Here is a 24,044-nt window from a genome sequence, read left to right on the forward strand (position 1 = left end):
CAGGGCGATTCTTAGTATGAAGATTTATGTCTTCTGGGTTGTTGCGCTGTGTAGTCTGGTCGATGTTTACCAACGTTTCAGAGGTCATACTGCCTCCATCATCAGAGCGGTGAGTATGAAGATTTCTGTCTTCTGGGTTGTTGCGCTGTGTAGTCTGGTCTATGCTTACCAACGTTTCAGAGGTCATACTGCCTCCATCATCAGGGCGATTCTTAGTATGAAGATTTCTGTCTTCTGGGTTGTTGCGCTGTGTAGTCTGGTCCATGTTTACCAACGTTTCGGAGGTCATACTGCCTCCATCATCAGGGCGATTCTTAGTATGAAGATTTCTGTCTTCTGGGTTGTTGCGCTGTGTAGTCTGGTCGATGTTTACCAACGTTTCAGAGGTCATACTGCCTCCATCATCAGAGCGGTGAGTATGAAGATTTCTGTCTTCTGGGTTGTTGCGCTGTGTAGTCTGGTCCATGTTTACCGACGTTTCAGAGGTCATACTGCCTCCATCTTCAGGGCGGTGAGTATGAAGATTTCTGTCTTTTGGGTTGTTGCGCTGTGTAGTCTGGTCCATGTTTACCGACGTTTCAGAGGTCATACTGCCTCCATCATCAGGGCGGTGAGTATGAAGATTTCTGTCTTCTGGGTTGTTGCGCTGTGTAGTCTGGTCGATGTTTACCAACGTTTCAGAGGTCATACTGCCTCCGTCATCAGAGTATGAAGATTTCTGTCTTCTGGGTTGTTGCGCTGTGTAGTCTGGTCGATGTTTACCAACGTTTCAGAGGTCATACTGCCTCCGTCATCAGAGTATGAAGATTTCTGTCTTCTGGGTTGTTGCGCTGTGTAGTCTGGTTGATGTTTACCAACGTTTCAGGGGTCATACTGCCTCCGTCATCAGAGTATGAAGATTTCTGTCTTCTGGGTTGTTGCGCTGTGTAGTCTGGTCGATGTTAACCAACGTTTCAGAGGTCATACTGCCTCCGTCATCAGGGCGATGAGTATGAAGATTTCTGTCTTCTGGGTTGTTGCGCTGTGTAGTCTGGTCGATGTTAACCAATGTTTCAGAGGTCATACTGCCTCCATCATCAGGGCGATGAGTATGAAGATTTCTGTCTTCTGGGTTGTTGCGCCGTGTAGTCTGGTACACGGCGCAACAACCTAGAAGACAGCCGTGTTCAGATTCATCGTGCTTCAAGGTGAAGGGAGAAATTTGTCATGTTTGTGCATGTAATGTATTCCCTTTACCCGATTAGCATCTCTTGTACGCGCCTTATGCTTGGCAGATGTTTCATCTGTAATAGAAGATAATTAATTGAATGTGCCAAACAACAGACGATGTTATTGGATGTTTGTGAAACAGGTAGTAGAGTGAAGCAGGCGGCTAAAGTGGCACAAAGCATTGACAAGCCCGGTGCAAGGGAGGGATCAAGCTGAATCGATACTTAGGAAACAAAAGGGGAGAAGACCCCTAAGGATTCAGCTCTGGGTCAAATTTATGGCTGCACTTACAGACCAGCGCCAGTTTGGGCATTTTATTTTCTTCCTCGTTCTGTCTGTGTTTTCACGGAAACGGACGTTTGATTTTTATTTCTTTATCTGAAATTTATTTTATTTGAAGATTTCTGTCTTCTGGGTTGTTGCGCCGTGTACCAGACTACACAGCGCAACAACCCAGAAGACAGAAATCTTCATACTCTGATGACGGAGGCAGTATGACCTCTTAAACGTCGGTTAACATCGACCAGACTACACAGCGCAACAACCCAGAAGACAGAAATCTTCATAATCATAGCCCTGATGATGGAGGCAGTATGACCTCTGAAACGTTGGTTAACATCGACCAGACTACACAGCGCAACAACCCAGAAGACAGAAATCTTCAGACTCACCGCTGTGAAAACCTGAAATCTTATTTTATTTACCTGTTGTTTGTTTTCTTTGTATATTTTTTGTTTGTTTTTAATTTTGTTGTATTTATTTTGTACTTTCTCTGTTCTGTGCTTCTTTCCCTATTCTTTCTATTTAGTTTCCTCTCTCTCTCTGGCCTTTCGTTGCTTTATCTGACTGCCTTCCACTCGGCAGCAGTCGTACAGTGAAATAACGAAACTGTCAACGCCTCTATGACAGTTTTGACCACGAGGTGCGAAGGCGATTATATCTTAGTTTACTTACCCATTTTTTAATTATATAACTTAAGTATGTAGCCTAGAATGGGGATGAACCAGTCAGGATTGCCAGTCGTGGAATCAAGAATCGAACCCAAGCCTCGTGAGTAGGATGCAGGAGTGAAACGTAGACACACATTACAGTACCGGCTCTCGTGTGAAAGGGTCCAATTCATTTTACTGGGATTTCTATCCCCAACAGTCGCTTCAGCTCGCGTGAGCCGCTCACATGAAAGGGCCCTAATACTCAACATTCGACGCGGCACACACCTGAAAGCCGACCAACTGTGAAAACTTATGGAGAAGTATTTGGCATTGCATCCTATACTTTTATTTTACGTTATCCTGCCATTCGTAACGTGAGACTGTGAAAAATTATATTCCTCTGAAAGTGCAGCATCTACTGGAATTTGTCTAAACTCCGGAGTTATGGCGTTTGGCCGCGCACTTCGGTATCTGACTGACTGACTTATAACGTTGTGATTCGTCCTTCCGCCCAGGTATTTGTACCAACTTCCGGTTTCCAGTGTAGAGCCGTAAACGTTATTGAAATGGATTTCAGAAAAATACGTTTTGAAAACGTAAATTCCAGTGTCGAGACAGTTGTCGCCTCAGAATAAAGAATGGCCTACGGTCTATGCTTAGATACCTGAAAGCCAAGTAATTAGGAAACTTGAGACTTTGTGTGATGGTCAGGCTATTTGGTTATCTAATGACAGCTGATGATAACCATTTAGTTACTAGTGAACTAACTAGACAGTTGGTTAATGCGCTAGCCAGGAAGTCATCTGGTTAGTGACAGTTAACCAGTTATGCGTAGATGAAGATGGATATCTTCTGGGTTGTAGCGCCGTTAACCGACGTTTCGGAGTTCTTGCTACTTCCATCATCATCAAGGCGTCAGTAAACTTCAGCTAGACTACACGGCGTTACAACCTACAATACAGCCATCGTCACACAAAGGAAGTGTCAGATATCTCACTAATGATTGATTTTGTTTAAGAAAATTAATGAGTGTAATATACGAACCTGTGTGCAATAGTGAGCATAATTTGTCATGGCCTTTCCGTGAAGTGGCCTCATTTGTAACTATGCGCCCCCCGCGAGACGATAAGGAAGGGTTCATTTGGTCCCTTGTCTAGAAGATGGTGAGAGCCTGTAAAGTTATTTTCAAATCTGTGTGAACTTTATTTCGAATTTCACGATAGATAGGAAGTATAGTGTGTAAGCTGACTTCATGGAACAGAGTCCTTGAGACGCTGAAAGTCGCGGAGGAACCCAAGAACTTCCCCGCTTTTTATGGAACTTAAAAGGTTTCATTGCCATGTTTACAGGAAGCCACAACTGGTTACAATCCTGTCCCAGGCCAATCCAATTCCAATCCTGACAACCTAATTCATGAAGATACATTTCAATATTCTCGTCTCGTGTACACGTAGGTCTCCCAAGTGGCCTCTTCCCTTTAACTAACTAACTAACTAGATGGCTTACCGAACCCGAAGGTTCATCACCGAAATAACCAAAGCCCTCCGCCGGACTCTGTCCTGGGCCAACAAAATCCAGTCTCCTTCAACTCCTATCTCCCATAGATCCCGCCTGAGATTTACCTCCCATCTACGTCTAGGTCTCCTCAGAGGTCTCTTCCCTTCAGGTTTCCCAACCATTACCCGGTGCACACCTCTTGTCCAATCCATGCGTACTACATGCCCCGCCCATCTCATTCGTCATTATGCAGTTTTCTCCAGACCCCATCGTCTTCTCTCCTAGGCCCAAATATCCTCCTCAACACCCTGTATTCAAACACCTGCAATCTATAATCTATGTTCCTCCCTCAGAGTGCGAGACCATGTTTCGCACCCATACAAAGCAACAGGCAAGATTATTGTTTTGTATACTTTAATTTTTACGTTCTTAGAAATCAGACGGGGAGACAAAATATTTTGAACTCAGAAGTAGCAAGCATATCCGGAATTTAGTCTCATTCTCATTTCTTCGTGAATATAATTTTGATTTATTTTTATTGTTCCCAAATATTTCAACTTCGCCTGCCTCCAGGCTTGCTGATACCAACTTCAACTTCTTTTCGTTATTAAGCATCCGAAACGATCCGTTTCTTGCAGTAGGCGTATCTAATTCCTGCGTTCGTTTAATTTTGTTTCCTGGTAACAGAAAGACCATAATGTTTTTGGCGACTTTTCAGGTTGGTGTGGGGCCCAGGAGACTTTTTATTTCTCTCGTAACCCTGTTAACGCGGATGTGGTGGCTGGCTCGAACGTTACTCTTGAGTGCGAGGTGTCGAACGAGGCGGACATTACGTACTATTGGCAGCTGAACGGGGTTCGACTTGTGAACACCACACGGCGCTACCAGCGGGGATCGCACCTACACATCACGCGGGCAGATCGCATCCTTGATTTCGGGGAGTTCACCTGCATCGCCATGAACGTCAGCAATGGCTTCTCGCTCACGAGTGTGGCCGCCTCCCTCAACATATTATGTGAGTACTTACTCTAATGTAACACTCGACCTGTCGTGCATTAAATAATACAAACGATTGTCCGACGACTCATTTATCAACATGGTATTGTTCGCGCGAGTTGTGGTGGCACCTAAATGCGCGATGTGTAAGTCGAGAGAGGGGAGTTCAGTAGTAGTGGGGGTCGCACAGCCTCAGCTGTGGCGACGCGCCGAACTAAACACAGCTAGAGCTACAAACCGACTGAAGCTGACACCCCTCTAGCGCGTGCATCGGACGAGTCCATCTCATACGACCAAAATCAGTCCTCTGCGCATGTGCCAGCACTTCTCGCTCGGACTCTAGTCCAGAATATAAGGCGACATTTTCTGAACTTCTTCTGATATGTAGCAAATTTTAATTGTAATACTACATAATTACTGAATATAAGTAATATATAGGCGAACTTTAATAATTATTAAAGATTGCGTTATTTGAAGCATAAGGGACAGCCTTTTGCAGACTTGAGAAATAAGAAAATATAATTTGTAAAAACAAACTTTAAGTTTGATTCAGTATGATGTGCTTCGTTTTGAGATTGAAGATATTCGTGTCACAATTTCGGTATTTATTTACTGGAGGTATAAACTTTATCAAACGTAAATAGTGAAGAGTAAATACAAACGTTTCTAGCAGAATTCATAGTGAAGCCTGAAATGGGTTATGCTGTTTCTAAAAGAACACTTGGAATTAACATGGGTAGTTTACTCAAATACGACTTACGATTTTATGGAGATACTATGAAATCAAAAACTGTAAATGTTAATGGAATTACCATTTTAATATATGCAAATTACGTGGATTGTACATAGGTTGCAGATGTTGTCCTGCGCAATCGCTTACCCTCCCTCCACCTCGGCTGGCTTACCTCAGTGTGTGAATTTGTAACGATTAACGAAGCTCGGATATATTTTGCGTTATTGTGCATTCGTTTCTTTGCTATAAGTCAACTGTGTGACCGAAACTGTGAATGGCAGACAGGCCGACACGTAGTAAGTGGCCCGCGGCCTCTGTGTTACGGCTTATCTTGGTAATGCAATAAATCCTTCAGTTATTAGAGAGATAACGCGATGTTCTCTTGTCAATAAACAGCTGCTTCGGCACGGACTCCCACAGACGATCCATAGACCAATTACACTCGGAAAATGCTACACTTTTGTAGACTAGGGCGGTCTCTTCTGGTTCGAGGGTTTTTGTATCGCGGCGTAGGTACCGTGGTCGCTCATGCGCAGGCTCGCGGAGTGACACAACCGCTCGCATCTCTTTCTGTAGTGACGTAGATGTCGTGCCACACTGAGTGTACTTCGACTGTAATTTTCGCAATTTCGAAATTGGTCGATCATCCTGACAACTTTCAGCCAGGAACGCCGACGTCATCCCAAGAAACATCAAAACTCATATTTTATTAGTCTTTAGTTATGAATTAAGTATAAAGTTTCGTGTGTCTTTGGTTCCCCTAAACCCGTATTTCCATTTGCGGTTTTTTTAAAGAACTTAACCCCTGCGAATAGCGAGGGTGTACTGTGATAGTGTCGGATTGGATAGGAAATTGTAATTTTCGCCGTTTTTTCTGTTTTGGGTCCCTCAGAAAACTATCTTCCTTCGGAATCGTATTTTCAAGGCGTAGTAATACGTCTCCTCCTAGATGGATGTAAATTGGTCAGTATATTGTACCTTGGCCTACACTGATTAGCCATTTTTCGTGAAACCTCGTATGAACTTCATGCTACTGGAATGCATAAAATGTCAGTTTTTAATTTCCAAGTCGTCAAAGCCAGCAGTGAATTGGTTAAGGTAACTGAACGCACAAAAAATTAATGCATTTTCTCAGAATTATTTGTAGTGTCGAGTGAATTTTAAAATCTGTGGCATCTTATGTGTCCCGTAATATCATTTTTAGGCGCATTTGCAATTAAATTTTGCAAAAAAGTGCGCTTGTTAGAGTTGCCATATCTGTTCGGCTGTATAATTATGACTGAATGGGTTTTCATGAAATTTTATATTAGGGGAGTTTTACTCAAAATTTTCCCCCAGGTTCTAATTTTTGTGAAAATAGGACGTTTCGACCTACGTGATTCTGCTCGCGAAAGTGACTCTGTGATAAATCTTAATACTTCCCGTCGTTACCCGCGTAGTTTTCGACGAACGCGATGCGTATTAGACTTGTTTCTAGGTGACCAATGTCCCACACTGTTTCCCTGTTTTAACGGTGTTTGTCTCTTCGTATTGCTTTGACAGCCCTGGATATATGTCATTTATGCACTTCGAATGTCCGATTTCCTATCATGAGGTGTCTGGTTCTAGCCCAGACCCGCGCGGCAGCTGAATTACGTTACGAAATCATTCATTTGTGTCCACGCAGTTCAGAATTTAGTCATGCACCGTTTTCTGTTCGTATTACAGGAACACATAGTTCTGAGATACCGGTTCTGCACTCTGGAATCTAACCAGTATTGCTCAGGATGGGGTCCATAGGATCCTTTTGTTTGTGATACCAGAGGTTACATATCTTCAGCAGACGCGCTGGTTCTGAGCTATCTGCAGCAGTAATTCGGCCGTCTGCTTGCTTAATAGGGCCGCAGACGGAATTGATGTTTATTTATTTCTTGTTCATAAGCTTGGCACGTCCGGACTGCAGCACTGCTTTATGGTGTCAGTGGCGGCTCGTTAGATACATGTCGTAAAATAGTATAATCTGTGAGGGACTTTATACGTGGTTTTACGCCATCAAGTGTCATGCTCGACGTACTACAGACCCCAAAATTCTGTCGGTTGAGCTAGAGGCTGGGTGGGGTTCAGACGCGGTCTGGACGTGGAGCCGAAAGCAGACGTCTTTATCTCTGACGGCAGTCGAATCTTGGTCCGGTCAGCCACTGATAGCTTTCTCGGTTTATATTCAGCCAAGGATATGAATGTTTGGACTTTTAACCTCACTTCCTCTATACGATTTTGTGGCTTGTTTATTGAGTACAGGGATAGTATTCATCTTGCAGAACAATCGATATAAGTCTATTCAGTGTTTGCTAGTTATTTTAATTAGTTACTCTCTTAAGACATGGTATTACACGGTTTGTTTATCAAGTAGGTTAGCTAAGCAATAATGTGACTTATTTGTGTATGGAAATGTGCCTTTAGAAACAAATACGACATAGTCTATCTGGACCGATATTTTTTAATGGTTTTCCTATGTGCGTGACCGATAGGTCGACTTTTTAAAAATAGAACCACAGCCGCCACTGCGCTATATCTTCGCAACTTGTTTTTACTCATTTCAGTTTCTTAGTCGCTGCTTTATAATCTCAGCAGGTGATACCAGTGTTTCTAACAAAGAGAAACACAGTCAGATTATTTAGCGTTGACCACTGCGCATGAGAAATAATTCCAATAGTAGTGGAAACTGCGTTACAGGCTCGAGTTTGGGAAGAACTTGAAAAGAGGAATAAGAATGAAGCATTTAAACGAGAGAAGTTGACTAGTTCACGCTTTAAACTGACTTTAATCAATCAAATCTATTGCGCATTTATCGGTCACACCTGAAAAGTATGATTGTACATTGAAACACACTCAGAGCCCAGCCGTCTCAAGCATGGTAAGAATTCCGCGTCATTAAATCTATGACCGTTCCTACTGCTCGTTTTACGAATTCTCGTTCTGAAAGGACAGGTATGGCGTGCCTTGATCCTCAGTTTTACAGGGCCGGAGTTGGGAATCCAGTGTTGCAGGGAGAGCTGGAGTGGTCATAAAATCAGAGCTGTTCGTATCTCGCTCGCGGCACGGATGTACTCTTCATGCGTCCTGTCCATGGAGTGTATTAAATTACCTCACACTCTGGAGGCGTCTACATGTTCCTTAGTTCAATGCTCCTTAACCCATTGCAACGAAATTTCATATAGGTCTAGGGATATTTATTCAGAACACTTATTGTTTAATGTCGGTCCAGTACAACCACTGTTGTGTCCGTCACAGAATTGCATGCTTGTGCAAAATCGTACAACGTTGCAACTCGAACAGCTGTTCCCAGGCGAGTGGAGACAGCTCAGACCTCGCAACGTAGCACTGTTGACTTCGAGCCGAGTGATAAGAGGGGTGAAGTCCTTCCGTGGCCTTGAAGTCACTTATCCCCGAAATTCAATTCCTGGTTCTGTTAGGTAAGAGAGACGTAGCGTGTCCTTATGGTAATATTCGTTTTTCCAACGAGAAACCTGTACGTCATTTTACGACAGTACTAATTTTCGTCAGGAAATGCCTGCTGACCTACATTTCTCGATCTTGTGTTTTCCCGTCTGTGTTATAAAAACGTAAATTTTAAAATATTCAAGGCCTTGATTTTACCTGTTTTTTTGTATGGGCATGAAACCTGGTAGAGGGTGCTTAGGAGGAGACTATATGTAACAAAGAGGGATGAAGTGACAGGATGCTGGAGAGAACTGTATAACGAGGAGACAGTTGTTATTATTATTATCATCATCATCATCATCATCATCATCCCCCCATCTATTCACCTCTTTATAGGGTATTTACTTCTAGATACCCGAGACAAACTTTGCCCCTGAGGAACATAGTGCAGCAGCTATTTTCGAAATACATTTTGTTTTTAATGTGTTACAAGTATTATATTATTATTATTATTATTATTATTATTATTGAGATATGCCGGACATGTAGCGTACATGGGGAGAAGAGAAATGAGTGCACAGTTTTTTTTATAAAGACTGAAGGGAAAAGACTAGAAAATAAAATTAAAAATGATTTTAAGGAAATAGGATTGGAGATTGATGATCGATTAACATGGCTTGGGATAGCTAGGGATCAATGGTGTGTTTTTTGTACACGGTAATGAACATTCGTCTGTTGGTGGAGTTTCTTGATTGTCTGGGCGTACTCCTCTCAAGGGGACTCTGCCCTTGGGATAAGGGTGCAGCACAGTGTGGAAACCCGAAAATAAAATTTAAAAAACAGTTTTAATGTCCTCAAAAATGTATTCCTGATCTCACTGGGAACGATTGTTAGTATTTTACAAAGGGGCTCGAATATTTCAAGCTGATGGCAGATAGAAATCACTTTTTGGAAGTTACGAATCTCAGATTTTGTGGAAATTGTGTTTCTGTGAAAAAGAGGCTGGTTTGCCAGCCTGCTGACTATTCGTCCTTAAACTGTAGAACGAGAGATTTTACCTTGTGATAAGTTCGTGGAAGTCTTCAGTACTTACGCATTAAGCACAATCCTTTTGCGTTAGCTTAATGATGTCTCCTATCGATCATTTCGTTCAAAAATCGATAGGCGGGCGTTTATCATTCTATTTTGCTTATAGAAACCATCTTGTATCCCCAACAAGGAATGAGGCAAATACTCGCCCATTGTTACGTCTGCCCTAGCAGTGGGGGTCGCTTGTTGACACGACTCCCCCAGTGCATTGCGTCGTGTCCGCACTGTTTTGAATGTAAATACGATGGATTTAATGCACACACTCCTGAGTGGGAGCTACAGGACAATTTGTGTCCGCTTAATGGCTCTGGAATAAAGGAGAACGAAAGAAAACAAACGGACAGACAGAAAGGTAGAGAAGGAAAATTGGTTCAGGACTTGCAAAGACGACAGCTGCTTTTACCTGTTTGGTGGTAGGAGGGTGATCACGTATGGCGGTTGGAGACAGAAGACCGGTGTACGTACACAAAGTCCTTCCGCCCGTCTCATGACTGGAATTCAAAATTGCTTGTGAGATGACCGGGGTTCGATTCTCAGCAGACTTCTCATCATCGCGTCCAGTAAGGCAACTGTTTCTGGGGGCTCTTTCCCTGGAGGATAGGTCGGAATGTGAAGTTAACTAGCTGCTTCTATTTGCTTAAAACCAAATAATCTGGGGATTAGAGTATTGTGTTTGTCTTCGCAGCTTGGGGAGTCCCCCCCACTCATTTATAGTAAAGAAGTTTAAGATAAACTGAGTTAGTAGACTTTACTCACATTGGATCTTACGATATTTTTTGCCTTTCCTGAACAATTATTGTTCTTACTGTTAAATGATATTGTTTCTTCTAATGCTGTGTACAGTTTTACTTTTCGTGGCAATACATCGCTATTGTTCACAAATCACTCGAATTAATTTTGGCTTTAGTGTGCCGGAAAAGTGAAGGCTGCCTGGTTTAGCAGTTTTTTTTCATCGTCTATGGTCAAGCTTGACCGTCGTGACCCCTTTTCGGGGTTTTCTTGCGAAAGTACCACGGTGGTTTCGCCTTATCTTCCGTGGCCAGACGTTCTCCACCAGACTGGAAGAGTAGACGCGAACACACATCCATGCCTTGAGTGGGACTCGAACCCACGGTCGTAGCGGCCAGGCGCACGAGGTCCATGCCTCAGACTGCGTGGTCACTGCGCCAGATGGATCTGGGGTTAAAATGGAATCTCGGCTCATAATTCCCATATTTTCATAGTTAAAACATCTTCTGGGGTTTTGGCCGCTCTGGAATGCTGAGGTTAAGAAAGTGTGGAGCTATACCTCTGTTGGAATGATGCTTAATTAAGCACGGGGACAACTTTACCTTTGTTTTCCTGATTAAGTATGCAGCAGCGCCAGGTGGTTCAAGTAGCGATGAAAACGCGAATCAGGAAAGTCTTCAGCTTGGCTGTCCGACTTCACTGATCGACTGGAGTTTGGCCCATTCTGAAGGATTCACTGTAAATGCCTGAGAAATGTAATTACAAGTAAGAATTTTATACCAAAAATATAACCAAAATATGCATTTAGCTACAAATATGACCGAAAACATAAAATGACGTAAATATATATTTATATTCAAAATAAATACAGTCTAATTGTTATTAGAATAACCCAATTAGTGTTTAATTTCAGTTTAGAATGTAAATAGAAGCCTCAATAAAAATATGACATGTCATGAACATCCGAACCCTAATCATAACATTTCTTCTTTGTGAAATTATTTAGGGTCCAGGGGTTGTGAATTATCACCCATATGGTTTTTAAGATATCCTAACCTTGTGGTCCATCCTTTGTAGAGAATAGCAATGATTCTGGGCAACGCTGTAATTCTGAAGATGGCAATCAATCGAAGTAAGTAGAAACGATGATCTGTATAATATTACCGCAATCCTTAAGCTCCACGAGTGTTAGATATTAAATCGTATGTTGTCTTGAAAGTTCTCATCGTACCTTTCTGAGCGTGTATCAGTTTTAAAAGTATTCTAAGAGCTATTACATTTCACAAGGCTGACACGTGATTTTCCGCGTTTAAGAATTTCAGAATGTCGGCAAGTACGTTTCACGTCTAAAACAGGAAGAGCGCAGTCTTGAAGCTTTTTTCTCCTTCCTTCTTACTGTCTAGCTTCGGAGTCTGGAAAAGTTTCTGGATGGATGACCGGAGTTCGATTCGCGGGAGGGTAAGATTTTTCGCTTCGCCACAACAGTCACTTATCCATCTGTAGTGGTTGTTCGTTCTTGAGGGGTAAAGCTGTAGGGACGTGAAGCTAACATTTCACTTCTACCGACTGCCGAGGTTAGAATGCGTGGAGTTGTACTTCCGTTCCCCACCCACCATACGTCTGCAGCTTTGATCATTTTGTTCTCTTTCATTGCCTCCGTATGCTTGTAGTGTTGTGAATACGAGGTGCGATCGGAAAGTTTCAAGACTGTGTCAATAGCGGGCGAACCGGATGTAGTACGAGCTTCTGCCTTTAGGGGGTGCGGCCTACATTCATAGTAAATCAGTGTGCCAGCCGGCATCATCGAATTAGCATTTGTTTCTTAGTTACGGGCGTTTTGGTAGTGCATTACACCGACCCTCCTGCGATTTCGGAATGGCGTGTGCATCAAATTTTGCCAAAGACTCGCCAAAACGGCTACGGAAAGCTATGAAATGCTAAAGCAAGCATTTGGGGAGTCCGCAATGGGTCGTGCACAAACGTTTGTGTGGCATTCACGTTTTAAAAATGGCCGAACCTCTGTCGATGATGACGAGCGTTCTGGACGACCATCTTCGAGCACAACGCCCGAAAATGTTAAGAAGATTCGGCAGGCCATTCACGAAGATCGACGTCGTACCATCAACGACTTGTGCGACATTGTTGGGATAGGCTATGGGACCTGTCAGCTGATTCTAAAGGAAGAACTCCACATGCGACGCATCATGACAACGCGCCAGCGCACACCGCCCTCAAAGTTCGGCAGTTTTTGGCCTCAAACACCATGGCCGTCATCCCGCACCCTCCTTATTCGCCGGATTTAGCTCCGTGTGACTTCTTCCTCTTCCCAAAGATGAAAATTCAGCTAAAGGGAAGGAGATTTGAGACGATAGAAGAGATTCAGGCAGAATCGCAGATGGTGCTTGACAGGCTGACAAAGAAAGATTTCCAGGGATGCTTCCAGGCTTGGCAGCGGCGCTGGGATCGTTGTGTTCACTCCCAGGGGAACTACTTCGAGGGTGATGGATGAATTTAATACCTGAGATAAGTTACGGGTTTTTATAGGCGCAGTCTAGAAACTTTCCGATCGCACCTCGTATACCCAGCGTGATCAGAAAGTCACGCAGTCCATTATTTGCACATGTTCTGCCAAAAAATTAATTACATTGACGTCTGGAAAAAAGTTATATTAAGTGTCGGGAATGTCCACCGTTATAATTCGACGCAATTCGACTTTATTAATAAGCGCATATCGCCGTGACTACAAGATCCGACGAAAGTCAAGTCATGATGTTCCGTTAGTTTTTAAAAGTTCAATTGCAGGGGACAGTTTAGGGACTCAACGAGGGCCCAAAAATCTCATAGCCTCTTTTAATGTTATTACATTACTTTGCTCTCGAAATTTACGAAAAAATGTATTTATTATCTAAATATAATGTGCAAACTGTTGATCTTAGCATTAGACAGTCATTACATGTTACATGTTTATTTTTTAGAATTCCCTTCAGTCAGATTAATAAATGTATATTTCGACTTTCGACTTCAAAGGTCAAAACCAGGTCTTTGTTGATTATGCGTGTAATCTCCTAAAATGTGTCTAAAACTTCTGAACGTGGGTATATTTTAGGGTTAAAATTTAGGAAGCTAATCTAAAACGACGATGCTGTGATAAAATATACTCTGTTATAGTTTCGTAAAATAATGGATACTTAATTTGAGAACAGGATACAGCCCAAGTACTCTCTGGACGAAATACCGAGTTAAAACACGTTTTCTGGTGTGTTGTAAAAACTTTAATCATCGAATTATGCACGAAAATGTACGTGTTCTATGGTATCTGGGAACTTTGTACAGTCCAGTGTCAGACCCTTGCTGGAACTTCACATGGAAAGGTGGTTCCTAAATTGACTGAGACGACGCACAAAAGTCTGAGTGAAATAACTCTGAGATTGGTTCCGCCTCCTTCCCCGTCGACAGGATAATTACCACTAATAAATTAACCGCTCACCATAGCGTACAGACTTCTTTTGTTCTCATAATTGTAGTCTAGGTTTCTGGGTGTTTGCTTTATACCGCGACCCTTCAGGCTACGTCACGTCGGGGCTCATCATCCAAAACGTCACTCCAGCTCCATAGAGAAGAAGCCTCGAGAAGCTAATAGTCTCTCAGCTAGTCAAGAAATTACCCATAAGTTCCATTACCTTTTATAATTTGAGGTTTTCACAGCGACAAGGTAATGGAAGATTTCTTGTAGGTTCTCAGAGGAACGTCACTTCAGGTCGATTAAGGGATTTTTAACTGTCTTCTGGTCTTTGGATTTATCGATAAAATACTTCGCAGAACATGGATTTTTCACTTTATTAAAGACTGTGACAAGTTTGGATTTGTTCCAGTGTATACTGGTAGAGGCAACGTTGACCCAGTGTGTAAGCACGACGACGAAAGGGGTGTATAGGAGACTTGAAGCTCCACGTATTCTATAACCGTTTTCAGCGGAATTGGCGGCTGGTGCGTGCACCAATCACATGGTAGGTGGTGAGGCGAGATAGTGAGGAAACAACATAGAGTGGTGCCAGATGTAACATTGGATTCCACAACACTACGCAAGGAACATGTAAGAATTGGCAACAACGCAGTTTGGCTGACGATGCTTCTACCATTCGTTATCCACTGGACATGAGGCAGTTTGGATTTAGAGGTGTTGAATATGAAAATTCATTCCCCTGCTGAGGATTGAACCCCGGTTGTACGGTCCTTACATCAGCACTGAGCAAATAGACACAGTTTCTAACACGTGCAAAAGTATACACACATTTTTCTATGGAGCCTGTTTTGCGCCATTAATGCACGCATATTTATTCAGCGTCATGTATCCCGTTGTTGCCCGCGACTGTTATGGGCGTAGATTTTTTTTCAGTTTCCCTGCTGTGATAGATGGGCGAGTTTCTTAGCGGTATACTTCGGAAAGTTATTTTTTTTCCTTTTTAATTAATTATTTTACGAGGCGATGCACTCTACAGACCAGACGGAGGTCATGTGTACCCTGTTGCACAGTTTGAGAGCCTCGCAGAAAATGACATTCCTTGTAGCGCAGTGGAATGAGGCAGCCTGCGCTAGATTAACTGCGCACTGGTTGATGGATCACCAGTTTATGGCTGTTTTTCAGTCACGTGTAACTGGCCGGCGTGGTCATTACAACAGCACCGCTGTTGGGTCCGGACGGATTGTGGGACCCACAAAACCTCTTATCTGATGGATGCTGGGTTATCCTCGATGGTTTCAGCGATCGGGATATGAAGATGACCGCTAAACTCCATCAAGATTAGAATGGGTAGAGATTTACATCCATTCCTCCTTGCATAACAGGGGAAAACTTTGCGTGTACACCCGACCGTACTGAAAATATTTCGAACACTGTATGTAAGGAAGAAAGAAATAAAATAGACGCGGAAGGCGGATAGATTACAGGTAAATAATACGATTATTTGGTTACAATATGATTTGTTAAATTACGCGTAAATACAATTAGTTGTCTGTAGCATCTGGAAATAGGTTCTTGATATAAATGTCTATGTTATCTGTTAGGCTACCCGTTTTCCATTACGTTTTAGACCTTTCGACATCAGTTTTCAGTTAATATCTCCATAGAAAAATTTAATAATTTCAATTTCGAGCTCCCCCCCACCTATTTTAAAGATCTCCTGTTTGCATATATCATCGGTTGAAGATGACTGTCTTCTTGGATATTCCACTGTGTAATCTGGTAATGTTTACCGACGTTTCTGTTGCGTTTGCTGCTTCCATCTTCAGGTCTATGATGACTCATCGCCCTGATGAAGGCAGCAAGCTCTTAGGAAGCGTCAGTAAACGTCTACCAAATTACACAGTGGAATATACTAGAAGACATTTATATTTAAACTCGCTGCCGTGAGAACCCGAAATCTCCACAAATTGCTATTTAAAACCCTCTCAGTGTTAGATTCTATTCTTCAGAGACGGCGGGAGATGTTTCTGGCACTCGTTCGAAAACGGATTCAGACAGCAAAGGTCTTTGTAAAAGTGACCTTTAAATTTATATAATTTTTTTCTATACATTTCTGTCACAGTAATAATTTTTGTATTTATACATAATCTAAAGAAAAACACGACGTTAAATAAGTAAATAACCTTTGAAATTAGATGCGTATCTTATTTTGATTAAAGAACATTTTCGCCATGTTTTAGCATCAGAACATTTTGTTTTGCGTGAGTGACGTAGGTTTGTTCTGAGATGTGGGTTAGGCACGCTCCCTTTCAACGAAAGATCCGCAACAATTTGAAATACAAAACTTTTTTTAAAGAAAGAGGATTTTTATATAAAGTAATAATTCGGTAAATAATGGTTGTTCATTGATGTAAACGCGTAGACATTTTGTAATATGATAATATGAAATGTTTTGTTTAATTTTGAAAAATTAACTAAGATCATTTCCCCAGAAGTCAAATCTGCCTCTTTCTTTGAATTTTTCAGACTACGGTTTAGTATTTTTGACTCACTTTCCTGTCCTTGATATATCACATTCGTATTGAATAAATTACCTGTAATTACTAGGCTAAAACTACAAATTAAAGAAAATATTCTTTATGTGAATTTTAATCTTCCTGGAACCCAGATATTCTCCTCGACACTTGGTTCTTAGACATCGCCATTAGACGAGTAGGTCCTTGCCTCGTACTGAGAAACGAAGTCTAGAAACGTATCCTGTCCCAAACTAAAATCCTGTGTTTACCGGAGATGCGACAGAAGGAAAACACTAGTTCCCTCGTCTTCCGAGAATCAACTAGCCTTGGGGCAAGGGACCCCTACATGTGCTGTAGCCGAAGGTAAGCAACACACAGCAAAGGGTTAACATGCCTGGTTTTTAAAGTTTACAACACTGTTTACAAGATTTTTTTGATCCAGTACAGTATTTGTTAGAACAACTCGTATTTGTTTCCTTCCAAATACTGAAAAAAAATATTGCATTTACGCATATAAGAAATTCAAAAATTGCGGGGGAGGGGGTCGCTGTATCCTGCATAAATTTCGAATCTGTGCTGTCACAAACCTTTGAATACCAATGTGTCTGTCTGTGATGTTGGACGTAACTTTCGATGTTCACTTTCGTATTATGACGTAGACTTGTATAGAATAGGTTACACGTGGTCTAATGATCTGCGTTAGGCAGCAGTTTCGTTTCAACGGGATTGCTGTGAAAACCTCAAATCTTACTTTTACGAAACATGTGGAGTTAACTTGACACATTTTTATTATTTGGTGTTCTGTCTGACGACAGGTCCATATGAACAGGATCCTTCCATCCTTTTCTCGGACTGGGACCTGTTCATATACGTTCTTGGCAGATGATCCAGAAGTGGTTTGCCATTGCCTTCTTCTGTGTGTGAATGGAGTAATTGTTGGGATGCCACGGAGAAACTGGGGAACCCCCGGAGGAAAACTCCGTGTTGCCTAGACCACGGCCTTCCCCAACACAAGTTATAAATTCGGGCACCGCCGGGAATCGAACCCGAGACCCCAGGATTACAAGGCCAGCGTTCTAACCGCTAGACCACCGTGGCCATCTACTTGACACATAGCACAAATTTTCTTCTTCGTTGTTTATCTGCAACTGTTTTGGGTGGAAGGATATGAAGATGCGAGGAGGATAAAGGGAAAAGAATAAATGCGGAGGGCAATGGAAAAGGACGGGCAGATGAACGAAATGGGAAAGGAATGTGGTTGAAAGGAAATACGAATATTACAAAGGTTCAACAAGAGAGGCGATGGATGAACACGAAAGAAATCATTGACCGTAGAATTTCACCTGGTCTTAGGTAATTTGAACCGTATTATGTGAGGTCTGTGTCTTCGTAACCCTGAAATCAGATGGGGTCGATAAACAGTGACGCAGTTGTTGAACTCTGGAAAAATCTTCCGGCCTTTTGTTCCCAAATTCAACTGTTGTTTGTAAACAGAAAGACAAACCCCTGCAAAGCAAAGATGTTACTGTCAGCGCCTGCACCGACCTTCCTTTGATCATGTGACACTTTGAAACAAAGGAGCCGCTTTCCGGTCTAGAGCTCTTTTGTTTGTGTAAACCTTGATTCCAGGCACATGCTGTGCGAGACGTCACATCCGGTCCTAGGAGTTGTTGAGTGACCGACCAACCTAACACGATTTTGTGGTATAAAAGCAAACAGTTGCGGAACTGTTTAGTTCATGTCTGAACAAATGCGTCTATCCACGTGTGAGGTACATTTTCGATTAATAGTGACAAAAAGAGAAAGCCACGTTTTGAAATCATTTCTGGAAAATTAAAGAATGTGAAGTTTCATGATTCGTAAAAAAAATACCTTTTAATGTAAGTGCGATATTATCAGGATAAGGTCAGATAGGCGGGAGACAGCATGTACAGGGGAAGAAAGTAAATAATAAATATATTATTTATAAAACATGAAGGAGAGAGAGAGAGAGAGAGGCGGTAATTGATTACGCCAAATCGAGTCGGATAAAAAAATATCAAGAACTGTGAACAGGTGAAAATTTGAGAAAAGTCAGTAGTGATTTAATTGCAGGCACTATACCAACATTCGTTAGAGAGTCTGAAGAAAATACGGATATGTTCAATCAGTATATCCGATAGCCTCGCCGGAATTCGAAGCCGGTGCCTCCCGGTTACAAGTCTGGAGCTTTATGACAATACTACGCTGATAGGCGTTTCACGGCCGGCGTTGAGTGTGTAAATTCTGATTTTGGGTGTGAGCTGCTTCGAATGTTGAAAATAATCCAGTGTTTAGGAAAACATTTCAACTGCCATCTTGGTTGGATTTACGAAATAAGCAAGCACTAGTCTGTACTATAATGCTTCCAGATATAAGAGTGAAAGCATTGCGCTTGAAGGGCAGCGTTGCAACATTTGTTAAACTCGCGCGATGTGTTCGTTTGGCAGATTATCCATCCTGCTGAAAACCACAGATTAAACTTCAAGAAATCACCGTTAAAACACCGACTCCCGTGTTAAATTTTCTTTGGACAGCACAGTGCTGCCATCCATCCAGCTGCGGTAGTGGCTGTTCCTTCTACCGTACACAACCCCGCTAATTATAAAATAAAAATAAATAGTACTGAATGAAATTTAAACATTTGAACGAACTCTTCACACTAGTAATGTGATACAAATTGCTTTCTTATAGGGCAAGAATTTCTTTATCGTGGGCCTGCATATTTAAGCCCATGAACAATCTAATAGCCTCGTTTCGTGAGGCGAAATTTTGTATTGTGCCATCATGCATCTTTGACAAATGGCCGCTGGTGAAAACAGGTTACATGGTCGCGAAGTATAGAGATTAATGTTTTTCGCCAACTATTATCAGCGTAGTAATACCAAGGTCGATCAGATGGGCTGAACATGTAACACGCATACAAAGTTTTAGTTGGGAAAATCTGAAGGGCATAGACATAGGTGTGTAGATTTTAACTTATGGACATGGTGATGAGACCTGTCCCATAAAAGGTGGGCATTTTCATAACCATCTGAGCAACTTTGAAGTTGAGTAAAGTTGTCCCTCGTAGTTTATTAAACGTATGAGGAATGGAGGTATAACTCCTTGTGTCCTAACCTCGGTGCTAGATGGAGTTGAATGTTCCAGCTTCACACTTCGTCCGCCTTACCCTCGGTACCCATTAGAGAGGCTGTTTGGTGGGGGCGATAACTGCCCCCGCTGGGAATCGAATCCCGGTCGAGAAGCTCACATTTGTGTGTCGCAGGTTAATAAAACAATTGAGATGTTTTCCTTTACAGTAAACCCTTCAGTTATCCTGTACTGTCTTTACAAAACGCAAACATAAGCTTAGGTGTTATACTTCTGTTGTTAATTTAGAGGTCGGTGTTATGTCCTTTATCCACGAAAATGGATTCCAGCCACAGCAAACTATTTTTTTGAAGGCTGGTGGTAGCTGTTGGTAGGTAATTACATTTTTCATAAGTTGGTATGTGTCAAGCGCTACGCTTACTAATTAAAAAGCTTGTTTCAAAAGAAAGTGACGGCCACGCTGGTTGCCATGATGAAATTCTGTCCGCGTTACCACTTAAAATATTGCCGTACTGTCACTGTAACATTGTGTCAGGCGCTTATGGACGTGAAGACAGAATGAAGGAGAGGAGAATGTAAAATGGATGTGAAGAGAATGAAGAATATCGTGAACGAGACAGCAGATTTTAAAGATGGAAACAAACGAGGTTCTTGGAAGAACATTCCTGTCGCCGTAAAAAAAAAATCAGTTGTGGTAGTGTTCCTACAGAACTTTATGGATACGTTTACTGTTTTATTTATGTTTGTTCTAAATCTGCGCAAGAAATCAGACAGTTGAAATGTTGCCTTCCTACATGTAATTTTTAATCGAGCAAAATGTTGGCAAATGAATGTTACCATTGAACAGTCTACGTTGTGTCGAATTCTGCCTTTTACATTCTTGCAGCTGAATAGAAACACAATTATAAACAGAAAAAATACGCCATTGAACTGCTTTTCGAATTCAGTTTTCTGTTGAGCTGCTTTTAGATTCGTGATACATATGAAACATAACCTCAAAGTCTCGCGTCGGAACCACGTGGCAATTCGTAACTACAGCCAATTTCTTTGTAGCATTTTTTGAAACTGTCTTTGATGAGACCTACTGACTCACCAAATGTAGCGTCAGCGCAGTAGTTTTTGGCCGGTGGAATTTTCAAGGGGAAGGCTAGGAGCGAGTCACTGACTGCACCGAGGAGCTTATCGGACTGAACGCCCAAACAAAAGAAATACACTGACCGTGCCACCTCAGGTACACAGGCTAGGCCCGTCCGCCAGCTCCGCTAGTTTCTCCACCGGCCAAAAACTACTACGCCTGCTATAACACAACATCCGAGCACGTTTGATTCCCGGCGAAGATTATCAGATTCTGCTTTTCGCCGTTGCAATGTTAAAACAGCTCTGGTGCTTGTACAATCGGGTCCTTCTCTCTAATATGCTTACTCTGGCCGTAGCTTGAAGCTGTCTATTCTCCTTCGCCTAGTGCTGAGCTCACATATCGTCATGGCGTGTGGGTTGAGGCACGTAAGTTTCAAGTACAACGTGAGGAGAATCAGGAAATGCCTCACTTGTGCAAACTTTGCGGTCACAGGAAAGCGAAAGGAAGACCCGTGTTAATGAAGATGGCTAAGGAACGGAATGAAATTTGAAACGGGCGGAAGTGGGATGGAAACAGGGAATAGGAACAGTACAGTCTGATTCAGATAAATTTGTATGAAAGAGAATAAAGATGGACCTAGATAGGAGACAGGGAGATCCATACCGGCCTCTTTTGCCACACGTTTCTAGTCTCTGAACTCGAAGCTTAATTCAAATGCAGCGGCTGTTTCAGACATGGCACGAGGAGACGGACTTTACCGAGGCTGAGAGCAGAGTGACGATGCAGTAGCGGTGTTGAAAGGAAGATTGGGAGAGATGGACTCGTGGGGAGTGTTCAATTTTCATGTCGCAGCAGACTTATTTTAAGTTCGTCTCAGATGAAGACACTTTCCTCCGAAACGTTTGTAACCCAAAGACTGCAGGGCGACGCGGTTAAGAAGACCACGTTATGTATAGTGTGGCCCCCGACTGTAACAAGAACTCATAGTCGGAATGAAATACATTACACAGAATTTTTTTTGTCTTCAATGTTTCCTGACATGTTGCGCCATGTAGTCTGGTAGAAGTTTACCGACGTTTCAGAGGTGCTTGCTGCCTCCTTCATCAGAGCGATGGCGTTAGTACAGCACAAATGTAGTTTCTGCTTCAAATGTTCTTGTTTTATTTATCCTGGTAGAATAAACTGTAAAAAAATAATTAAAGCTATCCCGCTACGCGCCGTGAAGGCGTTCAAGGGCAGATGAGTTATAGCTCCTACTCATTCGCAAACTCGGCACTAGATGGGTGTGAGTGGTCAGAGTCACGCCTCGGTCGCGCTTTATCCCTGGGGAAAGGATCCCCGGTACCCATTGGACAGGAGAATGGATGGGTCCCGGAGCCGGTTTGGCTGCCCTTGTCGGGGATCGAACCCCGATGGTCCAGCCCGGAGACAGTCAGTATACTGACTGAGCTAAACGGCTTGTGAAGTATATCGGAGTAAAGTTCATTCCACGTTTCGTAAAAATTCGTCATCTAGTTTAAAAGTGTATAGGAGTGTGAAAGGATTAATACTATAAATTCAGTAACTAATGAAATTAAAGCACGTATTGTGAATGGTAATAGATGCTATTATGCCTATCAGAATTTAATGAAGTCTAAAATATTGGGGAGGGAACTTAAACTGAGAATCTATAAAGTTCTGATAAGACCAGTAGTCACATATGGATGTGAAGCCTGGACATTAACTAGCTTTGATGAGCAACAACTTAGAATATTTGAAAGCAAAATATTACGGAAAATCTATGGTCCTGGAGAATTAGGATGAATCATGAACTAGATTGTATCATACAGGGAGCAGATATCGTGAGGCTAATCAAAAGCAAAAGGGTAGCCTGGCTTGGCCATGTTGCAAGAATGGAAGGAAACAGGGTAACTAGAAGAGTGATGGAATGGAGACCGAATGGGAAGAAGGATGAGAGGGAGACCACGGAAACTATGGATAGACGACGTGGAGGAGGATGTGAGGACGATGGGAGTAAGGGGATGGAGAAGAATTGTGAATGATAGGACAGAATGGAAAAAATTCATCGAACAAGCTAAGACCCACACAGGGTTATAACGCTATAATAATAATAATAATAAGAAGAAGAAGAAGAAGAAGAAGAAGAAGAAGAAGGAGTGTGAAAGACTCACGGGCTTGGTGGTGTCATAAAACTTTATTTTCTTTTTTAATAACCACAATTACCCCGAGACCCATCTCGTCAGATATGAAACCCGGAACGTAAGACCGGCTCAATTGCTACTTGGCCAAGATTATTGCACAGCTCATGAAGCGGTGACAGGAAGAAATAGTAGAACGATTGAGAGAGAATCCTCCTGCAGTCACTTCGTCGGCAAGGAGTCCCATTTTCAGTCACCCGGAACTGAACCCGGTTTTCCGCTGTGAGAAGCGAGCATATAGCTGCAAGAGTTATTTCAACAAAAGAATGTAGGGCAGAAGGTTGCGTCCAGTGTGGGACACAATACTTCGTGTTCCAAGACACTCAGCGTCTGGTTGGTTCAAAGACGTCGCAGGTCTGCGGTGCCAGTCTATTTGCTACCCGTGCCGACAAAATCTGAACTCGAGACACGTCCTCGGGGGAGGAGCCGACCCCATGCCGCTCGCTATGAAGAAGAGCGTGTCAAACTTGTAGTAGCCTACTGAGCCGGTTTCGGAATATAGACGTTTGTGTCTGGGACCCCGCCTTCTTGTGCGACCTGACAGTTTTCAAATGTGTAAATGATTTAATGATGATGTAAGTGACTTGTTCCTTGTTATGCAGTACTCCTATACCAAATTCCACTTAAACCTGTCTTCTCTTTTGTCGAAATCAGTGGTAAAAATGGCGGACCGCGTGCTACATCCGGCCCGAGACAACTTGTAACCTGGCCCGCGAATTTATTTTGTAATTTGTTACTGGTACAAACTCTTTAATTTTCATTGTTCCGAAGGTTTAAAAGAGCCCTCAGGTAGAAGCGGTGTACGCATACAGTTGGCGTCATGATTCGTTGTTTGTAATATCCTCTTATTTGTCTGCTTTTTTCTGTCTTCATTTAATTACAATTACTTATTCGAGACATGTATAAAGTAGACAACATCGTGTCCGCCTTATTTGAAGAAAAACATGGATTATTTTGAATGATTTTTCCGAGACTTTGAACCAAGACCCACGGCAAAACGAATGTGAAAAACATTCTTCGCTTCCGGATTTGTGAGTTCCTAGCGGAGACTAGTGTTGATCTGGGGTCAATAT

General features: G+C 42.4%; 1 protein-coding gene across 2 annotated transcripts in view; it reads left to right on the top strand.

The window, feature by feature from the left end:
* The window catches only part of LOC110835875 (inactive tyrosine-protein kinase 7), a 104,356-nt gene that overhangs the window by 7,361 nt on the left and 72,951 nt on the right, over window positions 1-24,044 (top strand). For both annotated transcript variants that reach the window (XM_022076568.2, XM_022076569.2), the window contains exon 2: window positions 4,357-4,653. In XM_022076568.2, the coding sequence (XP_021932260.2) occupies window positions 4,357-4,653 (297 nt within the window). The remainder of the gene's footprint in view (window positions 1-4,356; window positions 4,654-24,044) is intronic.

This window comes from Zootermopsis nevadensis, unplaced genomic scaffold (assembly GCF_977971745.1).
Source record: "Zootermopsis nevadensis isolate Lab colony 2312 unplaced genomic scaffold, Znev_1.0 Znev_ptg000022l, whole genome shotgun sequence".
In the NCBI taxonomy this organism is placed as follows: domain Eukaryota; kingdom Metazoa; phylum Arthropoda; class Insecta; order Blattodea; family Termopsidae; genus Zootermopsis; species Zootermopsis nevadensis.